At 44.3% G+C, this 13,259-nt stretch overlaps 1 protein-coding gene across 3 annotated transcripts in view; it reads right to left on the bottom strand.

Annotated features, from left to right (window-relative positions):
- Positions 1-2,043: 2,043 nt before the first annotated feature.
- Positions 2,044-13,259, bottom strand: part of SPTLC2 (serine palmitoyltransferase long chain base subunit 2) — an 84,782-nt gene continuing 73,566 nt past the window's right edge. For all 3 annotated transcript variants that reach the window (XM_064150599.1, XM_064150616.1, XM_064150606.1), the window contains exon 12: positions 2,044-8,207. In XM_064150599.1, coding sequence (XP_064006669.1) covers positions 8,088-8,207 — 120 coding nt within the window. In that variant the 3' untranslated portion in view covers positions 2,044-8,087. The remainder of the gene's footprint in view (positions 8,208-13,259) is intronic.

Genomic DNA, 13,259 nt, shown 5'->3' on the forward strand with positions numbered 1-13,259 from the left:
TGATGCTGAAGGATAACTCTGAAAAGCTTCACAAGTGTGTGCGGGGGGGCGGGGGGGAAGAGGGTTTCGCCTCCCCACCCCCCTGCCTAATCCCTTCGGCAATCTGATTTCTTATCTTTCTCTTCTCCTCCCCCCGCGGCGAGTCACTCCCCGGTGCTGCCGCGGCTCTTTAGGCAACGCCGGGCACCGGAGGGCGGGCGGCTGCTCCCTGCCGAGAGGCTCCTTCTCGCATGGAGCGCGGTCAAGCCCCTCCTGGGCGGGCAGGGCGGCAGCCGCCCTCGGGCACGGTCCCGTCGCGCCCCTGCCCAGCTCGGGGGCTGCCGGCGCTGCCAAGCCTCCTCCCAGCTCCCTCCGAGCGCTGTCCCCTCCGGGGCGCCGCCAGCCGCTCCTCCCCTCCCGGCAGCTGCATGGCCCTGGCGGGCGCAACTCTCTCTACCCGGCGGTGCCGGCCCGGCCCGGGGCTCTTTGTTTCGCTCTCGGGCGGCGGCTCGCCTCGCCTCGGCGGCGCCGGCCTTACACAAGCCTCGTGGCACCGGGACGCTTCCCTCCGGGGCGCCCCGCCGCAGCGCCGGGGCAGCGCCCTCACGGCGAGCGGAGCGGGGCGGGGCGGCGGGCTCGGGCCCGGCCTGGCCGCATGAGGCGGGGAGGGCGGGAGCCGTGTCGGGTCCGGGGTCTGAGCCGCATCGGGGATTCACAGCCTCCCGCCTCGCCCTCGGAGAAAGCAGATAGAGTGCGAGGAGCCGGATTCCGCTTGCTGAGGCCTCCCCTCTGCCCGTTTCCGAGCGGAGGTCGCGGGCCGCAGCGCCAACGCTGGGGCCACCCCCGCTCTGGGCAGGCAGAAACAGAGCTCTGTACTCCCGGTGAAAGCTCCGGCTGTTCCCGAGCTGCGGGAGGAAGTTTCCACCAGTCAAAATAAGGTTTAGTTCTTTGATCTGCTCTCCACTGCGCCGGCAGCATCTTTTTTTCGGCCCCCAAACCCGCTGGAAATACGGCGAGGCTGTTCATTTGAGGTCGAGAGTATCTTTCCCAGGATCTCCACATCAGCCTGTGAAGGAAATTATTACAAAGGCATTATTAGGGAAAGACACTCGGGAAGAGGTTTTGGAACCCGCTGAGGGAAAGTGCCAGTCGTGGCACAGACCCTAGAAAGGGACACCTAAGAAAAAAGGAAGGGCAGCGTTCCTGCATCCTGCACACACAGAGACACAACCCTGCAAAGCATCTGGGCCCATTTTTGCACCCACCGCTGAAAAGCAGACCTGGCATCTCCTTTTCAAATACTGACGTCCACTTCATGCAAACTCGGGGCTAAGATGAGTGGACGGAAGTGTTTGAAACAAGACACAGACTGCAAGGCACATGTGAGGTCAAGAGTCCCATGCACAACGCATCAAACATCTCATCTTTTAAAACATCTCATTAGCAGCCTAACAGCACTCAAGGGTAGCAGCCTGACTACCCAGCAGAGCCATCTTCATGGAGCTAGCACAAAGTTACGGTGAGCAGTGCAGGCCGGGAACAGCAGTAACCTCTGCAGACCTGTCTCTCCCCAAAAGAAGCAGAGTCTCTACAGACTGTAGATCTCTCCCCAAAAGAAGCAGATCTGTACAGTCTGTAGATCTCTCCCCAAAAGAAGCAGATCTGTACAGTCTGTAGATCTCTCCCCAAAAGAAGCAGATCTGTACAGTCTCTACAGACTGTACATCGGGGCCGTTGCTGTATGGTAACCTGAGACTGAAAAGCAACATCTGAGCATCCATCTCACTTCCAAAGTTTCCTGGCTCTGGAGTCTAAACCTATGGAAGGACATTGATCTATCTCAAACAGGCTATGGCTTTAGCCATTCCAGTATGAAACTCATGTGCTGGCTTTGGTTGGTTTGGGTTTTTTTGTGTTTGTTTTGTTGGGGTTTTTTTTGAGTGGATGGCCAGGAAAGGCCATGTGGTTGAGAAGGAAAAGGCGAAAAGGGTTTGGTCTATCAGGGCAAAAGACTCATTAGCATCAAGAAAAGTAAAAAAAAACAAAACCCAAACAAACTCACAATGTTTTTTTTTAAAGTCTTTATTATGCAGAACATAGAATATATTTTAATGTATTTTTTCCCAAGCATTTTTTTCTCCAAGTGTCTGGTTTTTTGCTTTTAAACATGCATTGTTATCTCTTTAAAGCCAATGTACCATCCATTTTTTTCCCCCCCCTGCCTATAGAGCATCCAACTTCATATTAATCCCAAGTGTAAAAAAAATTAGACATCTGGCATAAAATATTTTGGGGGAAGCCCGTTTAAAAATTTTATCTAAAACGTATTATCTACAAAAAAATCCAATATATATGTACATTATAGCAACACAGAGGCATAAGAATACAGTGCAATTTTAGGCAAAGTGCTGTGACTTGGTCATTCTGCCCAGGGCTTGTGGAAATGTGGGCCACCATTGGCTTTGGGGCTGCTAGCCTAAAGCCTCAGGCTCCAACAGTCCTTTGATCTCTTTCATACTGGTCTGAAACTAATAATATTGGAAGGCTAGAGATGCATTTAGCTGAATATACCATTAGAGGGTAGCAGAAATACTGTCTGAACAGGGTGAGGTTTTGCAGAAAACTCAAATGCTTTACAGGGGTCAGATGCTTTGGTGCATATTTCACTTCACCATGGGTTTTTTTGGAAAGGCACCAATCCTTGGCATGTTCAAGCAAGGCCTGTTTACATACTGTTGAGGAAATTAATTTGCTAGCTGCCACTGCTTCTGAGGTCCCTGACCCTCTCAATAATTCTCCCACTTTCAGCAGCTCAGGAACAAGTTACCAATGCTTGCTACATAGGAACATCATCACAGAGAACTGCACTATCTTTCACCTTCACACACAGACACCTCTTCTGTTCCTTAAACAGCAGTACATATCGCTAAACTGAGAGCACAGAGTATTCTTCCATGGGTTAACCTCCACTGCATTCTTTAGGGTCAGTTTTAATTTCAACTTTTCATACCAAGAGTCACAGTTTAAGGCCTTCAACACACACTGCAGTCATCATCTTCACCCAGCCCCTTTTGGGCATGTAAACACAACAGCTTCAATGTCTGCACCAAATGCTTCTCTTAGTGAAAAATAAAGCGCAATACTTCATACAAACACTTCATGGTTGTGCTCTAAGCTTCATGTCCAAATCCTTGGACAGGTGAACAACTGCAAGGCTGGGGACATTTACAGGAATACAAGCTATCACAATGGCATCTCAGTTGTTTTTGTTTTGGGTTTTCTTTTTATCTTTTCTTTCTTTCAAAACCATATTCAAGTTACACAGGTTGAATGACTGATGCTTTTCCTAAACAGTGGTCCAATGCCACTTGGGTTCCAGGTCCAGCACCAAAGCCAGCAATGCACCTGCTGAGAGGTCATACCAGGCATTGCTAGATAGCTCAGTGCTTCACTATCAGTAGAACAGATCACAGGTGCTTCATATCTGTGTAGAAGGTGCCACCCACACAGATCCAACATGCTTGACACCTTCACAGGCTGAGTATAAACTGTAAGAATAATATAATCTAAGCTGTATGTATAAACACTACTGACCATTGTATATTGGGATAAATCTCCACAAGTTTCCTTCTCTGGAATGCAGCAAGGGAGCTCCTGCATAACACATCAGCTGCAAGGTGTTCCCTGAAATGGAGAGCTCATGCTTTCCTCCAACCTCTCCTATGATCTGCACGAACGGATAACCTGGCTTCTGGAAAAGCAAACAGCTGTAAGCCAAACACTTTTCAGAGGTAAAGAAATTACAATTTGCACACAAGGAGAGGAATTGACTTGATGTGGAAAAGTTTTTGAGGGGTGTCCCTTTGGGCACTGGAAGCTGCAATCCTGTCTTAGAGATGCTTGTTCAAGCACACAAGAGACATCTCCACACAGCTGAGCCTAAGTGATGACTGACCGCCCCATTTCTGCCCCATCAGTCCCTCAACCACACAGCACAGGGCTGGATCACTGATTTCATCGGCTTACTTCCCTTCTTCCTGCTCTGTGTGAAGCTGCAGCCATGACAGTGGGCATTGCTCCTGCACTCAGAGGAAACAGCAAGAGAAAGAGGAATGATGCCATTTCTTCACTGAACAATGCCATCACAGTAAGATGTTTGGGCAGTTCACTCCTGAGCCTTTGCCTAAAGCAGAAGCATGCTACAGCAGTAACCTAAGAATGGGAGCAGCATTTTTTAAGGAGGAAAAAAATGTAGAGAATAAACAGAGTTAAATACACCATATGCACAAATACTATACAAGAGTTTGTGTCTTGTGTAAAAAAAACCAAACTCAAACAAAAAAAATCCCCCCAAAACCCAAACCCCAACCAAATTCAAAAAACCCTAACCAAGAAAACTCAAAAGTTTTGAATATTTTGACAAGAAAAGCCCCTTGGTTTCTTCTCTGCCACAGAACTAAAGAAAAAATTATGAATCAGGCTCCTTAAGACAAAGGTCTCCTTGGGAAGGCTGGTTTCTAACAAGAAGCAGATCTCTCTCTCATTGCTGATGCTTGGTAATAGGAGCTTCTCAGTTTTCCTAAGTGTAAAAGAATATGGCCATCAGCCTTGAAAACTATAATGGTTCTAAACTCTTCACTGTGCTCAGCAGAGGCAAAATCTTGCTTGCTGAGTTCTTCAGAGAGGTGCTGGTAAGGTAACTATTGTATATTTATGAGTAAGTTTAGCCAGTGTACAGTACAGGGCAAAATCCTTTGTTGAAAAGCAGCCTTCATTTTCTTTTGAATTTTGCACCTCTTAAGAAATACCAGGAGTCATTTTCAATTAGAATGTCTCAGAAAAGTTGGCAGGGACTGAAGTCTATTTCTAAGCAGCTTTTCTTCCTTTGTGATCTTTCAAGTTTGGTTCTTTCAATCACTTCTGCTGCTAGGACAAAAGAGATGCACATTTCTGTCCAGTACATAAATATCAAAGTAGCAATCCATCCTACACATGCTACAGATTTGCCTAGTACAAACCAGTACTGATCTGCTTCTCTGGATGTGGGAGCAGAGTTTCTTTAAGAGATGTGAAAAAATATTCCTGGCTTTCATGCTCAGGCAATTACTGACTTAAAAGTGCAAAATCTTGGACTTGCTACTTCTTGGGGTTTTTCACAAGCAGTTTCAACAGGTACCAGACTTTGTCAGAACAGCTACCCTTAAATAAAAGACCTCCAGAATCTGGGGAGGGGAGTATGGGGGGGTAGGTGGGGAAGTTGCTTGCAAAAAAGGATGTGGCAGGGCTGAAATGCAACCAAACAGTCTGCAAATGTTGCTAACTGCCTGAGTGGTTTCTGAAATGTCTTCACAACCCAGAACTGGAAGTCACACGGAGAAAGACACTAAATGGCAGAAATGTAGCATGAACGTAATTTCCTGCACAAGTGCAACTGCAGTCTGGATGGGAACCAGCACTTTTCAAACACTGGCAGTTTCAGAAGTGTTGTAAAGAAGTTATCTGAATTACTGAGATCTATCCATTTTTTCTCCCTTCTAAAGACAAGCTGGCCTAAAGATGAGTCCTATAGACAGGATTAAGACTCAACACTTGCAGAATCTACAATAACCCACTTCTAATTTAATACATCACACTTAACAAGCTGACTTGGCTACACAGCAGACAAAAGCACAAGCTCAAAATAGTTCCCTACTGAACCATGCCTATGCCTTCAAGTTGACCAGTTTTGCCCTATCTTAAATAGTTCTGTGACCAAGTCCTCAGAGCTGGAGACAGGGCTTCCTGCAGTAACCTCTTCTCCTTGAAAGAAAAAAAATGGAGAAAAAGGCAGTAATTCTTTGAGGTAAAGCTTCTTAAAGTCAGAAAGTACATCATCTAGTGGAATGTTAGAGCTAGTCCTGGGCAGAACACAGGTGAGAAAGTAAGCTCATGTAGTTGCAGTTTACTCACTCCGTGGCTGAACAAATGAGACTACTCCAAAGCTAGCAAAGTTTGCACATACAGGTTACAGACTGTGTTCCAGAAGGTGAGCAAATCAACACTGGTGCACTGAGACACAAACAGTTATCTGGGCCCATTCTGAAACAGTTTTAGTTCTTCTCAGCTCATTAAATTTTTGAAATGCAATGGTAAAAATCTGAACTCCTGTTTTGAAGTTCAGCTACATTAAAGTAGAACAAGACCTATAAGCACACAAAGACAGATATGCCATTAAGCCCAGTTCTGCTTTAAATCACCATTTGTATACACAGAATTGTTTGTTTCTAGTGGCCAAAGCACTTCTTCATTGTTAACTGCAGAACGAGCATGAAATAACTTATCTCTTTTTTGTAGCATCAGGCAGATAGCTTTTGAGCTGCACTCAGATGTAGAAAACTCCATTCCTCTGCTAACAGCATTATGCTAACTCAAATCAAAGAGCTGTCCCAACTGAAATATCAGTCTTAAAGCAGAAAGCCTACGTGTCCAAGGTATAAAGTACAGAAACAAATGATACTGCAACTGACTCCTGCTAGGAAACTTTTGGTACCTCTTCAACAATCCATCCCACCTCCTGAAAGAATTCAAAATGCAATGACTAAGTAGCAGAGCACCTCTAAGGTGTGCTAGAGCAAAGATGCCCGTTTCAAACACTGACCAGAGTATGAGAGTGTGGAACTTGCAGATTCCAAATATTTGGCTCAGTGAATGTTAATTTGATCTCAGCAACAGAAATGCAAAGAACAAAGTTCTCAAACTAAGTGCAATTGTGAGGACATTCTCTCTTCAGAAAAGGTTTATATAGACATGCAGCTGCCAAGTGACTTTGATGGATAGCCAAAATGTAATGTATGATAAAAGATCCAGCCTGTCTATACTCTTTGTGTAAAAGCCTTGTACAACAAGGCCAATGAAGATCATCTCATATATGACAAGAAACAGTGAATTAGCATGGCCAAGGGTAGAAATCAGTCTTTCATGGATCTGCATGAAAGAAGTGGTTCTCCCAATAGTCATCCATTCTATAGGCCTGCTAATTGAGGGGTTCTGGTCCTAACAAGAAGCACAAGACTTGCTATGGTTTACTTAATCTAAAGAGCACCCTTCACGAAGTTGGAATTGACTTGTTCATGGTATTATGATAACTCTAAAGCAAGAGAAACAAACCTGAAGGTGGAAGGCAATACACACTAACCCCAGCTTTTTCTTTGTGGTTTTTTTTGTGTGTTTGTTTTCTTTTTTTAAACAAAGTGTGTCAGAAGGAAGACAAAACACAACTCATTAAAAAAAACCCAAATGAATAAAATAAACCAAACAACAACCAAACCCAAATCCCCTCTACATCACTTACCACGTTATCAAGAGGACAATCAGTGTCAAAACCAGGAGACAATCCTCTAACCATACAGAGAAGGGAAAGAGGCTAGAGTTCCAGAAGTCTTTCTGTCTGTGGCTTACAAAACTAACTAATGTTTGGGAACAATGATCCTGTCAGTGACATGTCAACAACATATTTATTATAAAAAAAGGCTAAATTCAAGTTTTAGACACAAGCAACTGCAAAAGAAAAAAAAAAACGAACAACCACCCAGCAACTAAACCAATTTTAGCTGATTATCCATCTTGTTAAATATCTCAAAGTTAGCAATCAACATCTTCTCTAGAAGTCTCCAAGAGCAGACAGGTCAGCTCCTTACTAGGAAGGTCAGACACTTAGCAGTGACACTGGAAATTCTGCCATGCCAGCGTCACACATGCTCACAACATCTCAGCCAGCATTTGGGAGGCTAACGGTGCATATGAAGTCTGATCTGATCAGCCACAGCTGACTGGGGTTGCTATGAACTCACTGAGACAAATAAATAATAAAAGCAACGAGAGAAAAATAAAGCCAAGCACCTCTAGGCTCAGACCCCGAAGACACAGGAATCAAAGCTGTTTTTTTTTCCTCCTCCTCTTCTCCGTATTTACAAAATGCCATTAAGAGCTGATGTGGCCACTTCAGTGTTGTGAGGAAATGTCTTTTATGCTAAGCAGTCACAAGTGTGTTGTTCATGGACGCTGTTGGCCTGTATACCATGGAGTGTTCCACAGGGTGTGTCCATCCCACCAAGGCACGTGGAGGGAGTTTAGTCTTCTGTTTCTTCATATGTTGTCTCATCAAACGGCCGGTCCAAGAGAGGTACCAAACGATGACGGGAATATTTCAGTTGCAAAAGGTCTCCAACTTCATTGATTTCTTTTAAAGCCTGAGAAAGAGAGCACAGTACATCAGAAGAGACAGCTGCCAGCAAGTTATCAGCACAACTTCATTTTTATAGGCCTGCAGACTAACGAGAGACATTTTACTTCAGTGTTGCTGTGCTAGAAGTTCGGAGCTTCAGAGGTGCATAGAATTTCATTTGATTTAGCATTCAAAAGTCTCAAGAGCAAGTAAGCAGCACTGCTCACTCAACTGAGAGTGACTCTGCACTCACCTGACTACTCCACTTACAAGGTGGGACCATAATATCCAGCAATATTAACTCAAATTTCACAGTCAACTCCAGACAGAAAAAACAAAACCAACATTCCTCTCTTTCTGGAGGTAACAAAGCTGAAATGGGAAAAAAAGTAGGTGGAAGTTCGACTCCTCTTCATGAATCAATGCTATGAAACCAATCTGTGTGTTAGCATAACTGTTAAACATCTCTGACATGCTCCATCTTTGAAACTGAAAAATAGTGAAAAGGAAACTGCAATATTGTGCTACCAGGTTTTGTTGAAGTACTCACTGTATCTCCATTTGGTTAATTTGCATTGTCCATAGACAACTAGAGAGGCAAGCTCTGTACTGTTAACAACACTGCATAGAAGATTTTTGCCAGCCATTCCAAGGAACTAAAAAAGGAAGTTATTCTGGGTAGGACCTCAAGCATTTTCTCCCTAGAAAGCAAGTCCCACTTACTGAGCATGCCACAAAACAACACTCACACAGCTGACAGCCCAGAACAAGCTAACAAAACCTTCCACCATTAACTTGAATACAAACGTTATGAAATTTACCAGAGATCAAACATCTGCTAGTGCAAGAAATGAGGAAAGTCCCAGCTCAGTTAATCATACTTACTTTATGTTGCAATCTCTTTGATAAGACACTGCTTCACAATAGTGTTTGCTAAAAGGCAAACCCTAACCTTAATTTCTCTACAGACTGCTCCTGGAGCAAGGTAAAAAAAAGACAACCCTATTTTGCAACAGTACATTGCAGGCTAATTATCTTTTATAGGAAAGTGACAAAGAAATTAACTCAGAAGATGACTTCCAAATCCAGTGTGATTTCTGAACTCAAAGGTTAAGTTAAAAAACTTGCCATTCTGCACACTCCTGAATTGGTTGGCATTCTGCACGCCCTTGGACTGTAAATTTCTTCATATAGGTACAGTCAGAATTCTTTCAGCATGCAATTAATTCAGCATTAATGCTCCAATTCTAACATGTCCTGGGTCAAATGCCTGTCTCTTGAGAATAGTTGGCAGACAGGGGTTAATATCCCTACATGCTTTTCCTTCCTGGATGGATAGCTAACGTTTTTGATTCCTTAAACAACGTCCCCTCATACTTGCCCATGCTTGTTATATCTGGCAGCAAAAACCTCTCCACTCTAAAATCTGGGTGAGGGGGGGGAGGAGGTAACAAACCCAAGCTGGACCTTGGTAAAACAAACAAACAAACAAAAAAACCCAACCCAACCAAACAAACTCCAAACCAACCAACCAAACCCCAAAAACAAAAGTGTGGGCACAGTTTGCCAGAGCTTTAAGTAAAGGTCCCATATGGAAACAATTTAAGGCTGAGTTTCTGTTGAAAGAGTCTGTTAACTGTTATTCTTGAATGCAGATTTAGGATTTTATTAATTTAAAACAAAAAGGACCATGTGACCAGCAAAGACTACAAAGGAAATGGCACTGGTGAACTCTGACTCAGGAGAGTGTAATATATTTTTCATCACTGAAAGGAAAGCACTAACCCACAGGGATGCAGGTTATGAGGGACTTCACTCTGATCCTGAGCCAAGTATTTTCAGGCAAGGAAGTTCTATTTACATAGAACAGTTAAAACTGTAACTGAGAACTGTTCCTCATCATGTGGGTTTATTTAATAAGAACAAGGAATCATTACAAGTATCAGCATTTACAAGACAAGCTTCCCTTCCTTGTGGCCAAACCTGGGTAGGTTTTGTTTAGAAGAAAATGTCGTAACAGCCCCTGTTAGCGCGCAAAAATGGGCCACCAAGATTTCCTTGCTGTCACTGATTTGAAGAAGCTCTTTATCAGCTCTCTCCAAGTCCATTAATTTCAGTTCTTTTTCCTCCTGGATATTGCTGCCACAGTTGCAGCAGAGAGATCAGATCTTAGGGCTGCCTTAATGATTAGCTGCTTGAAATCAATCCCCTTTCGCTGCATCACAAGAAAACACAACACAAGGTCACTGACAGAAGGACTGGCTCCTTATTAACTCCTTTTTCCAGTGTTCTGGGTTCAGAGCATGCAGCTGTTTTGAACCCTAAAGTGGATTAAAGTAACTTGGAACAAAGCCTCCACATACTGAGCTAAATTGGGATTTCTTCATTCACTTCAAAATTCACACCTCATTTTGTCCTGGATTAATTTCCTTAGGCAGACAAGCCCATATACATTAAATAAGCAGTTCCTCAATTTAGAGCATTTAGCACCTACAGAAGTCCTCTAGAAATGAATCTTTAAGACTTAAGTGCAGAAAATTTGAAACATTTTCTGGAAAGTAGAAAGACTTGTAAGCAAATTAACAGGAAGAGAGCTTTTTTCCAGCAGAGTAGTAAAAGCTACAGATTGGTTTTGGAAGAGACTAAGCACAGTACTTACATAGACTCTGCAAAAGCAGCTTGTTATGGCAAAGACTCCAGCTAGTCACTAAGAGAAAAGACCAAGAACCTATCCAACAGCAAGACTGTGTAACTGTTCAGGTCATGCCAACACATCAAGCTCGCACAGTTTCAGTTTTAGCTCAGTTTGCAACAATATGAATTCACAGGCTTCAGTTCTCTCTCTTCTCCTTCCTTCCACTTCCTGACCATTTGTACCTCTATATATCCACCTGGCCAGACACTAATGCTTCCTCATTGGTGTCAAAACACTCAGCTCTACTGCTCTGCTCTGAGTCAATTCTAGGATACTATCCGTTTTATACTGGGAGGAAAGGAAGGAGAGGGCCTTCTCCAAACAGTTCCAGATTTTTTATTTGGAACAGAAACAACTGAATTAAGAAAATTACAGTAAGAGTAGCAGAACAAGCAGCTGAGAAGGCACTCCTGAAGTGGTTTGCTGTTGGGAGTGTCAGGGAAGAATCACTGAGGTTTCACAAGGCAGAAACAACTCAGTAGCATCAAGCACAACACCACAGGTTGTTCAGCTGATAGAGAGCACCAAATATACATCAAACTGCCCACACTACTGCCTTACTGTTTCTCCTAACCAAACTGAAATAAAAGAGAGCTATTTGCAGCTGCTGATTTGAAAGTTCTGTGTCAGAGAAGTGTGAAAACTCTTAAGTGTTACTACCTGATAAGTGGATACTGTGCTCTTGCATGCCATTTATCACCTGATCCCTATGTTGTTCAGCAGTGGTCCCACATTTTCTATGTTCATCCTTTTGCTACTAATATCTCCATAAAAGCCCTGCCTGCTGCATTTCATGTCTTTTGACAGATTCAGTTGCAGGTGGGCTCTGGCTTTCCTAACCCCACTCCTGTATGTTTTTGTCTCTGCTCCTCCTGGGTCACTTGTTCCTGCTTGCACATCTTATATGCTTCCATTTTATGCTTTTCTTGTTTTGTCCATCTGTGCAGGCTTCCCACTGCATCTGCCTTCCTGTGAATCAGGATGAATTATTCTTCTGGGAGAAATAACTTAAACCAACAGCTGCCCTGGGCACCTCTTCTCTTCAGGGTCATATCCTATGGGATTCCTTCAAGCAGGTCTCTGAACAGGACAACCTATTATGCTGAAGTCCAAGGTTGTGACTCAATCTATCATAGGTTCTGAGTTACAGAATAGCAGTGAGGATCAAAAATACAACAAAGAACTTTGAAAGGGCCTAAGGCAGCCCATGTCTGTGTCCATCAAAGAAGATTACTCAGAAGACTCGAAAAATTAATCTAGTTACCACACTGAAATGTAACAAGGATAGGCAGGCTTATTCATATAATCCCCTTTCAACTATATTAGTCAGAGAGTAACTTCACAACTAATTTTTAAAGGCATCTGGAGAGCAGCCAGACAGAGAGGGATCTGGGGCTGCTGATTGATACCCGCCTGAACATGAGCCAGCAGTGTGCCCAGGCAGCCAAGAGAGCCAGTGGCATCCTGGCCTGCATCAGGAATGGTGTGGTCAGCAGGAGCAGGGAGGTCATTCTGCCCCTGTACTCTGCACTGGTTAGACCACACCTTGAGTACTGTGTTCAGTTCTGGGCCCCCCAGTTTAGGAGGGACATTGAGATGCTTGAGCGTGTCCAGAGAAGGGCGACGAGGCTGGGGAGAGGCCTTGAGCACAGCCCTATGAGGAGAGGCTGAGGGAGCTGGGATTGTTTAGCCTGGAGAAGAGGAGGCTCAGGGGAGACCTTATTGCTGTCTACAACTACCTGAGAGGTGGTTGTGGCCAGGAGGAGGTTGCTGTCTTCTCTCAGGTGGCCAGCACCAGAACAAGAGGACACAGCCTCAGGCTGCGCCAGGGGAGATTTAGGCTGGAGGTGAGGAGAAAGTTCTTCACTGAGAGAGTCATTGGACACTGGAATGGGCTGCCCGGGGAGGTGGTGGAGTCGCCGTCCCTGGGGCACTTCAAGGCAAGGTTGGACGTGGCACTTGGTGCCATGGTCTAGCCTTGAGCTCTGTGGTAAAGGGTTGGACTTGATGATCTGTGAGGTCTCTTCCAACCCTGATGATACTGTGATATCCTAAATGGCCTCCTTGGAGGAAACCTCTCCTTCTGCTGGAACATGCGTAGGGCAGACAGGAGTCAGTAAGGCATTGCACATGGCACAGACTCATTTAGGACAGCATTATTTAAGATACAAGTGCTCTGAGGCTGTAAACAAGAACTGGAATAGGAATCTTCAGAAGAAGAATTCTCACTGGTAATCACACTGAGGTTTGCACTTGCTTTTGAGAAGACCACAGATTTTTGGAGGTTATCAGGTGTTTGTTTGGTGGGTTTTGGCTTTGTGTTGTTGGTTTTTTAAAACTTCCATCCAGCAGAAGTTTTTCCTTCTAAAAGATTCAGTGGAA

The sequence above is a fragment of the Pogoniulus pusillus genome, chromosome 1, assembly GCF_015220805.1.
Source record: "Pogoniulus pusillus isolate bPogPus1 chromosome 1, bPogPus1.pri, whole genome shotgun sequence".
NCBI lineage: Eukaryota > Metazoa > Chordata > Aves > Piciformes > Lybiidae > Pogoniulus > Pogoniulus pusillus.